At 35.8% G+C, this 13,723-nt stretch overlaps 1 protein-coding gene across 1 annotated transcript in view; it reads left to right on the forward strand.

Moving 5' to 3' along the window:
* The window catches only part of Huwe1 (HECT, UBA and WWE domain containing E3 ubiquitin protein ligase 1), a 130,066-nt gene that overhangs the window by 73,029 nt on the left and 43,314 nt on the right, over nucleotides 1–13,723 (forward strand). The window contains 12 exon segments of the mRNA XM_052171018.1: nucleotides 766–899; nucleotides 1,263–1,357; nucleotides 3,035–3,226; nucleotides 4,844–5,060; nucleotides 5,564–5,686; nucleotides 7,123–7,360; nucleotides 7,748–7,801; nucleotides 7,803–7,979; nucleotides 10,264–10,386; nucleotides 10,751–10,846; nucleotides 11,363–11,632; nucleotides 12,864–13,016. Coding sequence (XP_052026978.1) covers nucleotides 766–899; nucleotides 1,263–1,357; nucleotides 3,035–3,226; nucleotides 4,844–5,060; nucleotides 5,564–5,686; nucleotides 7,123–7,360; nucleotides 7,748–7,801; nucleotides 7,803–7,979; nucleotides 10,264–10,386; nucleotides 10,751–10,846; nucleotides 11,363–11,632; nucleotides 12,864–13,016 — 1,872 coding nt within the window.

Below are 13,723 nucleotides of genomic sequence, written 5' to 3' on the forward strand. Positions count from 1 at the left end.
AAAGAAAACTGCTGTGGAGGCTGGGAAGCTTCCTCAGTTTCAAATTTCCTGCTATGTCAATCTGAGGACCTGAGTTTTCTTCCTTTTTTGTTTGTTTGTTGGGGGTTTTTTGTTTGTTTTTTTCAGATGGGGTTTTATCTGTGTCACCCTGACTCGTCCCTAAATTCAATTTGTAGACCAAGCTGGACTCAAACTCAGAGATGTGCCTGCCTCTGCCTCTGGAATTAAAGGCGTGTGCCACCATTCCCAGCAAGGACCTGAGTTTCAGTCCCCAGAAATTCTGTATAAATGCCTGACAGCTTTGTTCATGCTTACAATCCCAGCACTGTAAAAATAGGTATATTTTTGGAGCTTGTGGGCTACCCAAAAATTGTCTCAAATTGGTCAGCACCTTAGGAACTGGTGGTTTTCTAGAATCCACAAGCTTAGGTACTCATATACATGTGGTAAAGGAAAGCAAATAGTGTGCCTCTGTGTGTGTGTGTGTGTGTGCGTTCACTATTTTTCCAATGTTTATGTCTCAGTAATTTATTGCAAAAAGTAGTTCAACAGTTCAAAAAACATTTTCTGCTTTTGGGCAAGTGTGCATTTTCTACCAGCTACACTATAATGAAGCCCAGACCTAGCTTGTACTCATTATCTCTTGCCTCAAAAAGTGCTGGGATTATAGGCAGATAATATAGTGTCAAACAGTAAATAACATTTTAAAAATATAATTGTTTGGAGACCATCTCAAATGTAAAAATACTTATCCTTTGGTTGCAGAGTGAAATTCGTTCTATCTCAGTAAACCAGTGGGGTTCTCAGTTGGGTTTGAGTGTTCTGAGCAAGCTAAGCCAGTTATACTGTTCTCTGGTGTGGGAAAGCACTGTCCTCCTCTCTCTATGTACCCCCAACAGGTAAGAGAATGCTCATTCCTCTTAATATTTCTCTTGGTTTTTCTATCAGACAAAGGTGGAACAGGGTGGGTGAGTTTGATTAAAAAGTTCCAGTATTTTGTCCTTACTACTTTCTAGCCTGTGGATTTAACTGACAAATTATAACATCTTGTGCCTGTTTTATTTGATTTCCTGGAGATGGTTGTTGCTAGCACAATGCAATTGTTTGTTGCTATTTAAAGAATCTTTTTATTGCATTTAGGATCACTTAAGTGCTGTTAGAGGTATAGCTCAAGCAAGTACCTTGCAGAATATTAAGTAAACTGTAATAGCACTTCTTTTTGTTTTGGTTTTTTGTTTGTTTGATTATTTCCCTTGTTGTAGCCTACCATCTGGATGTGAATTTGGCCAAGCGGACATGCAGAAACTAGTTCCAAAGGATGAGAAGGCAGGTACGACCCAGGGCGGAAAAAGATCAGGTAACTGTAAGAAACTAAAATGTAATGACTGATACTTCTAAGTTATGTCCCTGTGACTTCCACAGGTTATATGCTTATTGTGAGACTTAATTAGCTCATTGTCATCCTTACTCTTCAGTTTTCATTGATTTATTTTTTAATTATTTAGATTTTTTAATGTTCTGTAAAAACATACATATGTTATAATAAATATTGACATAACACATATTTAGCCACCAAATAATACACAACATTTGAGATGTTCTTCCTGAGTATATTTAAGAGTGTTTTAGGTTAAAAAAAAATCTTGGTTTTGTAAATGCCGAGATGCTTATTAGCTGTTTAGGAAAATGAAAGTCTATGCATATTGTTTTTCATAAATACAAAATAGTGTACTGACAATTATTTTACCTAAAGACACAGTAATATTTTGTTTATGACTTCTCAATTTTTAGTATAAATTCTCTGTAACCTGTTGGGAAAACAATTTTTCTCATATTTCTGAATAACAGTATTGATCATAGTAGATTAAGTGATTTGTTAATGGAAAATTTTTACTTTTTAATATGGATACTCAATTAAAATTAGATGTAAGGCTTACATTCTATTTCTTTTAGACTGTAGTGCGTTGGAAGTTATCCTATGTTTTTTTAATTGCCTTGAGAGTTCCATAATAGCATAATCAGAAATAACATAAAATTCTCTGACCTTGGTGAATACAAGTTTTCTTGGAGATTTTTAAAGACCTGAATTTTACTGCAAATACAAAAAAAAAACCCTGAAAAATAATGAAGACATTTCTCTGTATAAAAATCTTACTAGATGTTCTTTAAGATGAATTCAAAATACTGAGCTCCCACAATCAAACCTAAGCAACCAAAATTTAAATTGATAGACCTGAAAACAAAAGAATTTAGAGCAGCTTTTTTAAGGAGTGGTGGGAAAGATTGAGAATAAATATACAGAGTTCTGAGGTAATTTTGTAGAAAATGGGTATCTCAAACTTTCGTCCATTTCAAATATAACTCAAAGAATAAAATTTATTAAGTACTAGGGATAAAATTAAAATCCTGAAAGAATTGCTTCTCCCAACAATTTAGAGGGGGTTGGCTAGGTCAGTCTTTACATGTTCACCACCTCCTTTCTAGCAGTTTGGTTAACAAAGAAGTCATAGTTCTTTAAAACCATTAAAGAGCAATTTTGGGAACACATAGATAAAGTCTGGCAATCTTTAAAATTATGGTGTAAAGACAGGAGGATCAGCAGATTGACGTTACCTCTGACTATATAGTGAGTTTGGAACCATCATGAGAACTTACCTCCAAAGTGTGTGGGTTTGGTTGGTGCTGCACTTTCATGAGAATACAAGTTTGCCTTTCAGCCCCCATTAAATCCTGGGAAATAAAATTGTCCAGCAGCATACTATAATGTTCAGGTTTAGTTTGAACTAAGTATAAGATTCTTACAGTACAACTTCAGTAATAGCTTCAAATATACCGTGGAAGGTTGGTTTGGATTGATCTTTTAAACTTAATAACTAATTGGAAAAAAAACAAAAACAAAACAAACAAAAAAGAACTAATTGGAATTTAAATAGGGATAAGCACCATAGATAACTATTTTTTGAGTGCCTTCAAAAATGGATCCAGGTAAGAGCTAGCACTGCTTGATCTAATTACTCCCCTTTTACTTCTACAGACGGAGAACAGGATGGAACTGCTGGAAGTATGGATGCTTCTGCCCAGGGTTTATTAGAAGGAATTGAACTAGATGGTGACACTTTGGCACCTATGGAGACAGATGAACCTTCTTCTTCAGATTCTAAGGGCAAATCTAAAATCACACCTGCCATGGCTGCAAGAATTAAACAAATAAAGCCGCTGCTGTCAGGTCAGTGTGACTCTCCATTTTTCAGACTCCCCCTTTGAGCTTCTATAATTGATATAAGAACTTTGTAGGAATGTTGTGACTCTCACGTGTACTTTGTTAAATCCCTATTGTATCACGTGCTCCATACCAGTTGCTAAAGATATAAAAGATAATTTCTTCCTTTATCTACTCTCCGTTTTTATTTTATTTTATTTTATTTTTTTGATTTGGTTATTTCGAGACAGGGTTTCTCTGTATAGCCCTGACTGTCCTGGAACTCACTCTGTAGACCAGGCTGGCCTCGAACTCAGAAATCCACCTGCCTCTGCCTCCCAAGTGCTGGGATTACAGGCATGTGCCACTGCCGCCCGGCTCCCTTTTAAATTTACCACTATTTGCACTGCAGTTTTGCAAATGGCATCTCTTATTACTCTGCTGAAATGTCTCACTGAGGTACCCAAAACTATCTTATTGCTGAGTCCACCAGATACTTTTTTTCATAAAGTATAAGAGTTATCCTACTTTCTGCCTCTAGTAGTAACTCTATGGTTAAACACAGTCTCCTTTTGCTTTGATTGTCCAGTACCATACTTTCCTGTGTTTTATTAAAGTTTCTTTGGCTGCATTAGCAGGATACAAAACTTACTATTGATGTGAAATGGTTGTCTTTGCCATCTTTTGCCTTTTCATATGATGGCCGGCATTTATTAATAGTTGCTGTTTTGTACTACTTAAGATAGAATAAGAAAGTGAAGATCTAACTCCTCAAGCAAGTAGAGAATGACCTTCAAATCCTAAAGATTTTATCTTTATTCATGATTGTTTTAATATGGATTTTGCTAACTGTACCTGAATTGAAGTAAAGTTAGATGATGGTTTTTGTTTCTCACTTATTATAGTTAATTGAATGCTGTGGCCTTAGAAAGAACATTGTGGGTTTCTCGTGGCACATTTTGGGCTTTCTGTGGCAGATTGGAACCATGTTTTGTTTATTTGGTGATCAGGCATTTTTTTTCTTAGCTTTGATATATTTTGAGCTGCTTCACTATCTGTTCATGTATGAGTAATACTGAGAGAAACATATGTTGGTTACATTTTCCTGTTTACTTAAATTCAATTGGGTTTTTGATTCTGAGTCTGCCAGAACTCAGCTCGGGCGAAGCCTGTTTGATGATTAAAATTATGCAATGTGAATTTATGTAATTTATAGATGAGTCATCTCACTAGGTTTTGACGGTGATCTTTAAGGCAAGCACAAATAGAATATATAGGTTATATTATACTTTTATGTGTTACACAATTTATATTTTTATTTATAACCTGTGTTCTATATTTGTGTTTGTATTTTGTGTTAATTTATAGAGAAAAGGGTTTTAGATGACTAAAGTGATTATTGTGTAAATGAGCCTCCTTAGATCTCCCACACCCAGATGGAAAGTCAAGTGAGAACATTTATGATAATCTCTGAGCCCATGTAAAGCTACAAGGAGAGAACAGACTTCTAAATGGTGTCCTCTGCCCTACAGACATACGATAAAAATACTGATAATAAAATTTATTTTAAAAATAGGAACATAGGTGTGATATTTTAAAATTGTGTGAATAGTTTATTGAATTATACTACCTTCTGGGTTTCAGCTTCCTCCAGATTAGGCCGAGCACTTGCTGAGCTCTTTGGACTCCTTGTTAAGCTTTGTGTGGGTTCTCCTGTCCGCCAAAGAAGGAGCCATCATGCTGCCAGTACCACCACCGCACCAACGCCTGCTGCCAGATCAACAGCTTCCGCCCTCACTAAGCTACTAACAAAAGGCTTATCATGGCAGCCCCCACCATATACACCTACTCCCCGCTTCAGGTGAGTTCCTATTTTAGTTTTAATGAGTAGAAAGTAGCCGGGCGGTGGCGCTCGACTGTAATCCCAGTGTTCTGGGAGGCAGAGGCAGGCAGATTTCTGAGCTCGAGGCCAGCCTGGTCTACAGAGTGCGTTCCAGGACAGCCAGGGCTATACAGAAAAAACCAAATCCAAAAAAAAAAAAAACCAAACAAAAAAAAGGAGTAGAAAGTGGCAATAAATATGTATGTTTCAGTCTCTTGCTTTCTCATTATATATATTCCATATGAAATCATTTATACATATATATATATATATATATTATAGAACATGGAAATTTCTAAAGGGTTTATTTTAAAACAGCATTTAAGTAACCTTTTTATTCTTATTTTGGTGGCAGGTATCACCAGAGTGCCAAACTAATCTTTCACCTAATGCTTTGTTAACTTTTTCCTTTGATATTTTTTTCACTTAATTTCCAATTGATTTTGTGTATATCTTTAAAATGTTTGTTTTTTCCTTTTTAGGCTGACATTCTTCATCTGTTCAGTTGGATTCACATCTCCAATGCTCTTTGATGAGAGAAAATATCCTTACCACCTTATGCTGCAGAAATTTCTCTGCTCTGGTGGTCACAATGCTCTTTTTGAGTAAGGATCATTTGCTTCACAAAGAATCATTTCTTGCACTTTGATCTTTCCTATGTGGCTTACTTTATGACAGCTTTCAAGGTCATTTATCCTTTGATGGTGGGGGGGGGGAGAGAGAGAGAGAGAGAGAGAGAGAGAGAGAGAGAGAGAGAGAGAGAGAGAGAGAGAGAGAAATGTTAGTTGTATCATCTTATGTTTTATGAAAACCATGGATTTCCCTCTGAAGTAACAGTCTCTGCATTTCGGCTAAAGAGGTGGTTGAGCAGAGAAGAGGACCTGCAGCTTTTTCAGGGGACCCAAGTTCTATTCCCAACACCTATTTGCCATCTTGGTTAAAACCACCTGTAACTCTTGTTCTAGGGCATCTGATTTCTTCTTGCTTAGCAATAAGCACCCACACGTTATTAAACACTTATAAAAGTAAAAAAAGAAAAACTATGTGCATGAATGTATATAGAATCTCTGCTTTTATATTGGGCTGTCTATTCCCATTACACATTTTTTTTAAAAAAAATCTAATTTTGTTTCTTTGAGTACAGTAAATTTGTTTTTTGTCTGTTTTACTTTTCTTTTCTTTTTTTTTTTTTTTCTGTTTTACTTTTCTTGGTCAAGATTTTAAGATAAACTTAACAAGTTTGAGTAGGTGTTTTTAAGTCTTTTAAGTAAATGTTTTTAAAACATTTGTAAATGGCACATTAAAAGTAATAACTTCTCCTGAACATAACTCAATACATACAGTCCTTATACTTCATCAAGGAATATTTCTTCTGCAGTAAGAAAGACCATTTCAGAAAACCACATCCACTAAAAATGCAGAGTTGTGCAGCCTAGTCCTATTGGATACATCTACAAAATAACTGTGTACCTAAAGTTCATGGAAGATTGTGGCACAAGGGGTAGAAAAATCAGAAGAGCCAGAAAATCAGGGACTTGTTAGTTTTTCTACTAACATCAGAGGCTGTACGATAGTGTCTCCCAAGTGTGTCAACCTATACATGATCTTTAAAAAGACAACAGTAGACATTCTAAAGTATAGGGTGAAGGTCACAAGGACTCAAACCTATTCAAAGATCTAAGTAGGCAATTAAGAAATGCTGAGAATAGGATACACTCTTCCCTAGTGAAGAGCATAAATGGTCAGCCCTGAAAATATGCATTTATTGAACATGTGAAACTTATTAATATATATGAGTGTACATGTATATGCATTCATGTAGCAGTGAAAAAAGAGGCCATCAATTTGAAAGTGCAAGGAGTAGTATATGGGAGTTATTAGAGTGAGGCAGAGGAAAGGAAGAGTTGATATAATTATAACCTAAAAAAAACAAAAATGTGTACCAAACAGACAAAAGGTGGAGTACCAGTGCAGTAGTAGTTTTTAAATGTAAAATACTTGTTACTATTCTGTTCACATGTTTTGTCTTATTTGAATTTAGAACTTTCAACTGGGCTCTATCCATGGGAGGAAAAGTTCCTGTTTCTGAGGGATTGGAACATTCAGATTTACCTGATGGAACAGGAGAATTCCTAGATGCCTGGCTTATGCTTGTAGAAAAGATGGTAAATCCCACTACGGTGCTTGAATCTCCACATTCGTTGCCTGCCAAACTGCCTGGAGGAGTCCAGACTTTTCCACAATTTAGTGCCCTTCGCTTCCTTGTAGTGACTCAAAAAGTGAGTATTCTACATTTTTAAAACCAAAGGGAAAGATCTCCTCCCGCTAAGTAGTTGTCACTATGCTTTGTCCATAAAATTTGATTTTTGAAAAAACAAATGGATTTGTTTTCCCGATAAGGTTTCTTTTGGTTCTTTTTGTTGTTGTTGTTGTTGTTGTTGTTGTTTTATAAAAAGGAATAAAGCTGTAGTTTTCCTGCTATAAACATGAAGTATATGCTTCTGATTGATTTTTTCTTAGATTAAATGCTCTCACCCCTCCATCTCAATGCCAGTCTAATTTTTTGATGTTGTAACTGACTCATTGTAGAAGGGGCATGTCTATTTTCCTTCTGAGGATTTGAATTGATGGGGAAAGTCATCATACACTTTTCAAATGTCGTACAGGCAGCCTTTACTTGTATCAAGAACCTGTGGAACCGGAAGCCACTTAAAGTATATGGGGGGACGAATGGCAGAGTCTATGCTGGCCATTCTGTGCCACATTCTCCGTGGGGAACCTGTGATTCGAGAAAGACTAAGCAAAGAGAAGGAAGGATCTCGAGGAGAAGAAGAAGTAGGCCAAGAAGAAGGTGGCGCCCGTAGAGAACCTCAAGTCAACCAGCAACAGCTACAACAGGTAGAGTGCTATCCTCAGATTCCAAGCCCTACATATTATATAATATTATATAAATATTATATATTTATTATAAATATTATAGAATCTAATGCTTATAAATTTTGTTTTTTAACCTCATCTCACTGTAGACAAGATTGACTTCAGACAATGCTTGTAAATGTTCTAAGCTTTCATACCACTGATTTCCTTGTTTTTTATTTTCTCAAATCATTTTTTTCCTAGTAAGGAAAGGTGAAAAGTGTGGTCCGAGTGCTATGTGCAGGAAACATTTGTATTTTCATAAGCATATTAACTACATTGTTTTCAGGAACCTACAAAGACTTTTTTTTTTTTTTTTTGATAGTACTGTCAACTACTTTCTGGCTAAACGATAAGGCAAACTGTTATAGTTAAATATATTCTCCTATAAAATATTTTTGAAAAACTTCATTAAACCTGTATGACCTTAAAATAATTACATTTTGAAAATTAAAAACCAAAGAGGGGGGAGCATTTTCAAACAATTTAACATTGTTTTTCTCACTTTTTTACTGAGAATTTTATACATATATTTTAATCATAGCCACCCCTCCAACCTCCTTCCCAAGTCTCCCCAACCCATTTCCCTCCTACCTTCATGTTCTATTTTTCATTTATTTAATAACCCACTGAGACCAGTTAATGCTGACCGTATGTATGTAGGTATATGGCCATCCACTGGAACATAGAAAGCTTAACATTTGCCAGACCCTGAATTACTCTCTCTTCCCCAGCAGCCACAAACTATCAATAGCTCCTCAGCTAGAGGAGGGGCTTTGTGAACCCCTCACCATCCTTAGTTCATTGGCTTCATCATGTTTCAGGTAACTACAACTCTTGTGAGTTCATGAGTGCAAGGGCCATGCATGTCCAGAAAGCAGCATTTGAGAAGCATTCCATTTCATCTTCCATGTTAAAATCTTTCTGACCCCTCTTCTACCATATACCCCAAGACTTTGGAGGGTGGGTTTATTATTATTGGCTGAGCACTTGAAATTACTTACTATCAATACTTGGAGTAAAAGTCTGCATTAACTATTGCCTACAACAAAAAGGAACCTTCTGATAAAGGCTGAATGCAACACTAATCTATAGGTATAAATATTTTAAAGGCAGCTTAACAACATGACTTTCTCAGCCATGGGCTTTTGACCAGGTATACAATACTAGGCATGAATTCCCTCCTGTGGACCAATCCTCAAATCCAATGAGGAAGCAGTTAGGTACCTCCATAATAATCATGCCACCATTGCATGGGGTCTGTATTGTAGCATGCCTGGATTCACAGCCTGGTAAGTCTGTTAATTACTTTTCTCCCCAAGTGACCTGAATAGCGCTTTCTGGCATTGTGAAAGCTAGCCAGCAACAAGATATAATGTAGCTCCATTATAATTTGATTTCTGTGTCCTGTAACCAAAGTGTGTTATATCTTCAGCAATGGGGTCTTATCAACCTAGTCTTTCATTGGCAACCAAAGGTAATAATATCCTGTGCTGTTTAAAGGGACACCAGGGGCTCCCTTTAATGTCTGGCACCCTTTAACTGGGGGCCCCTTCCACGTCTGGCACCAAGATTGTTTTATTTAATATGATCCATGTCTTTGCGGAGCAGCATTTTCTGCTCATGCTAGATACTTAGAATTTGTCTTCCTCACAGTTTCAAGTATGAAGTTTTATTATTTAAATCTGTCATATTTATGCATTGCTACTTTTATAAAAATAAGTTCATGTTTAGGAAGTTTGAGATTTTATATATATATATGTATATGTATATATATGTATATATATGTATGTATGTATTCTCATTCAGGAAATTGCTCTCAGTTGGATGCTTTGGTATAATTTTTTAATATATGCAAACTCTTAGGTATATCCCACAATGACTTTCTGATAATTGACATCCTTGATCAGTTTTGTAGATAGATTTTCTGTTATAAGTTTCTAATTCAGAAAATAGGTACCAATTTATACTGCTGTTTATCTCAAGTCTTTTATCAAGTCTTTTAATTATAGTAACCATCTACCTGGCCTCCATTTTGAGACAATGAAGTTGAGAAGTATATTGTTTACATCAATAAGCAGCTTTAATACTTGGTTGTTACATAACTACCAAAGGGAAAGGAACATTAATGAGAAATTATTGTCCTGACTTAATATATACTGTTAGTTTACATAAAATAAGCTGGTTCTTGATTTTTTTGCTCTTTTTTATTTATTTCTCTGTTCTGGGCTCTTGTTTTTTTGTTTGTTTGTTTTTTTAAATATAGCTCATGGACATGGGTTTCACAAGAGAACATGCTATGGAGGCACTGTTGAATACCAGTACAATGGAACAAGCAACAGAGTACCTTTTAACCCACCCTCCTCCGATCATAGGAGGAGTTGTTCGGGTGAGTTGACAGAAAAATCTTAACAATTTACTGTTATTACTTTGGCTGCTGAGCCTATGCTTTATGTACTAACTCTCAAAGTTTCAGAATATACTGCTAGTATCTTCTATTCCCTGGCCATGCTTCTTCTTTTTTTTTTTTTTTTTTTTTTACTCTTTGTTTGCAGAGCTCATTCTATCCTTTGTTTCCATTGTAATGTTCCCGATTGTCCCTGTAGTGGTTAGTACGTAAACCTTACTTTGGTTCAGTTAGAGAGAGCAACATTCCAGGCTCATTCCCTTTCCTTATGAGGTGGGTTTGCTTATTTAGGTTTCCTTGTTTGGGGATTTATATATTTATTAGATTCTTTATTGTTGCTTTGTAGGATCTTAGCATGTCAGAAGAGGACCAGATGATGAGAGCAATTGCTATGTCTCTGGGACAGGATATTCCAATGGATCAAAGGGCAGAGTCACCTGAGGTAACTAAAGTCTAGCATTCAAAAGTATCTTGAACCATTAATCTGTATTTCTATGAATCCTATGTTTGTATTCTGTGATCACTGTACAATGGTAGGAAAAGTCAGGGGAGTAAATACTTGTTCAACTCATCCTTTTGGTCTAATCTTAAGCAACCCTACATCAACCATTGTCAATAAAACCCAAAGTGGAACAAATAGTAATCAGTAGTCCAGACTTAGCTATGTAATGTTACTTAAATTTACCACACTGGAAAGAAACATTAGATAGGGTCTAAAATGAGTTTTCTGGAGAATAGTACATACAATGTTGTATATTTCAACTGACAATGCTTTTGGGTGCTCGTAGTCTGTTTTTCCTATCTTGCGTCTTTAGTTATTGTTACATTCATTGCCATGCCCTTTTGAAATATTCAACTTTTTCAGCATGTAGATAATATTCAATCACTTTGTCAGGTAGTTAATTTTTTTATCCTTTACCTCTGGCATATGTTATCCCACTTCCTTTTCTATCTCCAGGAAGTTGCTTGTCGGAAGGAGGAAGAAGAACGTAAAGCTCGAGAAAAACAAGAAGAGGAAGAGGCTAAATGTCTAGAGAAGTTTCAAGATGCTGACCCCTTGGAACAAGATGAGCTCCACACTTTCACAGACACAATGTTACCAGGCTGCTTCCATCTTCTTGATGAGTTACCTGATACAGTGTACCGTGTTTGTGATCTGATCATGACAGCTATCAAACGTAATGGAGCTGACTATCGTGATATGATTCTAAAGCAGGTTGTCAACCAAGTAAGTTCTCAAAGTACCAGAAATTCATTTCTGAAAAGCCTTACATTCTAAATGATGTTTGTATTTTGTTTGCAATCTAGCTCTATTGGTTATCCTCAATTTATTTCACAAAAATTGTCTCTTGATACTTAGAATTAAAGTCGTATGTTTGAGCTAAATTACATCTCATATTGCTGTTTTTTTTCTCTTTTGTACGACTTTTTGATGGATATTTGACCCAGTTTTGTTACTATTTTTTGTGTTTGTTTCCTCTTCCATTATAAGATAATTGTGTTCTAATTTTTGGATTGGGACAAAAAACAAGTGTCATTCTATGTATTTAAATCATTAAGATTTTTGTTTTCATTGGCTATAATTTGAAAGAGGAAATCAGTTTGGAGACAGTGGAAACATAGGGATTGCTTAGTTGTTTTTGTTTTGTTTTGTTTTTTTTTTTTAATGAACCAATGTGGTGGGTATATCACAGGAAAATGTGTGGAGGGGTTACTCACAGGAACAGAAAGAGCTGAAGACAGTTTTATCACTGAAGCATGGCATGGACGACAGTTCACAAAACTTGGGTGGAGGCTGTAACACACTGAGCAACACTAGTCTAAAATTTGTCTTTTTCCAGTCAAGTGCCTCTGTTTCTTCTGGGGAGCTAATCAGAGCATACATTTTTATTTTTGTTTTCTCTGTATAGCCCTGGTTGTCCTGGAACTCACTCTGTAGACCAGGCTGGTCTCCAACTCAGAAATCCGCCTGCCTCTGCCTCCCAGAGTGCTGGAATTACAGCTATGCGCCATCACTGCCAGGCTTAATTTTAAAAATTAAAACCTATCTACTATTCTAACATTGTAGTAGTTGGTTGTAGTAAAGATTGGCAGAACCTTTTGAAAGTTGACTATAACAGGAAAAGTTTGGTATGTCCTTTGGTTTAGAATTCAGGCTTTCTGTATGTAATACAATTTAAAAATACCTTGTTTAGCAAAATGTAAAAGACAATTACCTGCCAAGCCTGGTAAAGTGCAGTACCAAGAACCCAGATGGTACACACAAAAGAAAAAACATCATAGGTGTTTAGAATGATTGTTAATGATTATGCCTTCTTTTCAAGCTTTGAATCTCTACCATCAACCATAGATTTCTACTTTCCTGAAAATATATTGAGGTTGAAGGGAATATGCTTAAAGGTTTTACTGGCACAGACTGGGATAATGTATGTGACTTGACTATTTTTATGCCTTTTTAGGTGTGGGAAGCTGCTGATGTATTGATTAAAGCTGCTCTTCCTCTAACAACAAGTGACACAAAAACAGTTTCAGAATGGATTAGTCAGATGGCTACCCTGCCACAGGCCTCCAATTTGGCTACTAGAATCTTGCTTTTAACACTACTTTTTGAGGTAACAGATCTTTTGCCGCCTGTCATTCATTTATTGAAAAATTACCCAGCAATTAGCAATACCTTGAATTGGACGGAAAGTACAAAGTATGGTCTTTGTATTTTATGTGAGTGCACACTCTCCTAATAGACTAAAATGTGTATAATGAAGTGAGGGGTAGAAGGTTCTGAGTTGGGAAAGTTTACATATATCTCACCTCTTAATATAATGTGAGAAAGGATTTTTAGAACAAGTGTTGAGTAAGAAGATGGTCAGTTTCTGTCTTTACAGTTGAGTATGCCCATGTTTAAAAGCCATACACACCAGTCAGATATCTTTCTAGAAGGGGATTTTTTTGTATAGCCTTGGCTGTCCTGGAACTAGCCCTGTAGACCAGGCTAGTCTCAAACTGAAAGAAATCCACATGCCTCTGCTTTCCAATCACTGGGATTAAAGATGTGTATCACCACTGCTCAGCAAAACAAGTTAAAATTTTATAATGCTTTGAGGTTAGATACTAATTAAAAAGAACTGCATGTTTATGGTCCTCCATAACATTGTAACATTAAAAAAAGTCAGTCATCACATCTCATTTAAAAAGAATTACATATTTTTTTACTAGTCTTTTTCATTTAAATTATTATGATTTATTCCCTATATCACATATATACATGTTATTTTTTTCTAAATAACCACCTATTATTACTTATAATGGTTTTCTGATAAAG

Source organism: Apodemus sylvaticus, chromosome X (genome assembly GCF_947179515.1).
Source record: "Apodemus sylvaticus chromosome X, mApoSyl1.1, whole genome shotgun sequence".
Classification (NCBI taxonomy): domain Eukaryota; kingdom Metazoa; phylum Chordata; class Mammalia; order Rodentia; family Muridae; genus Apodemus; species Apodemus sylvaticus.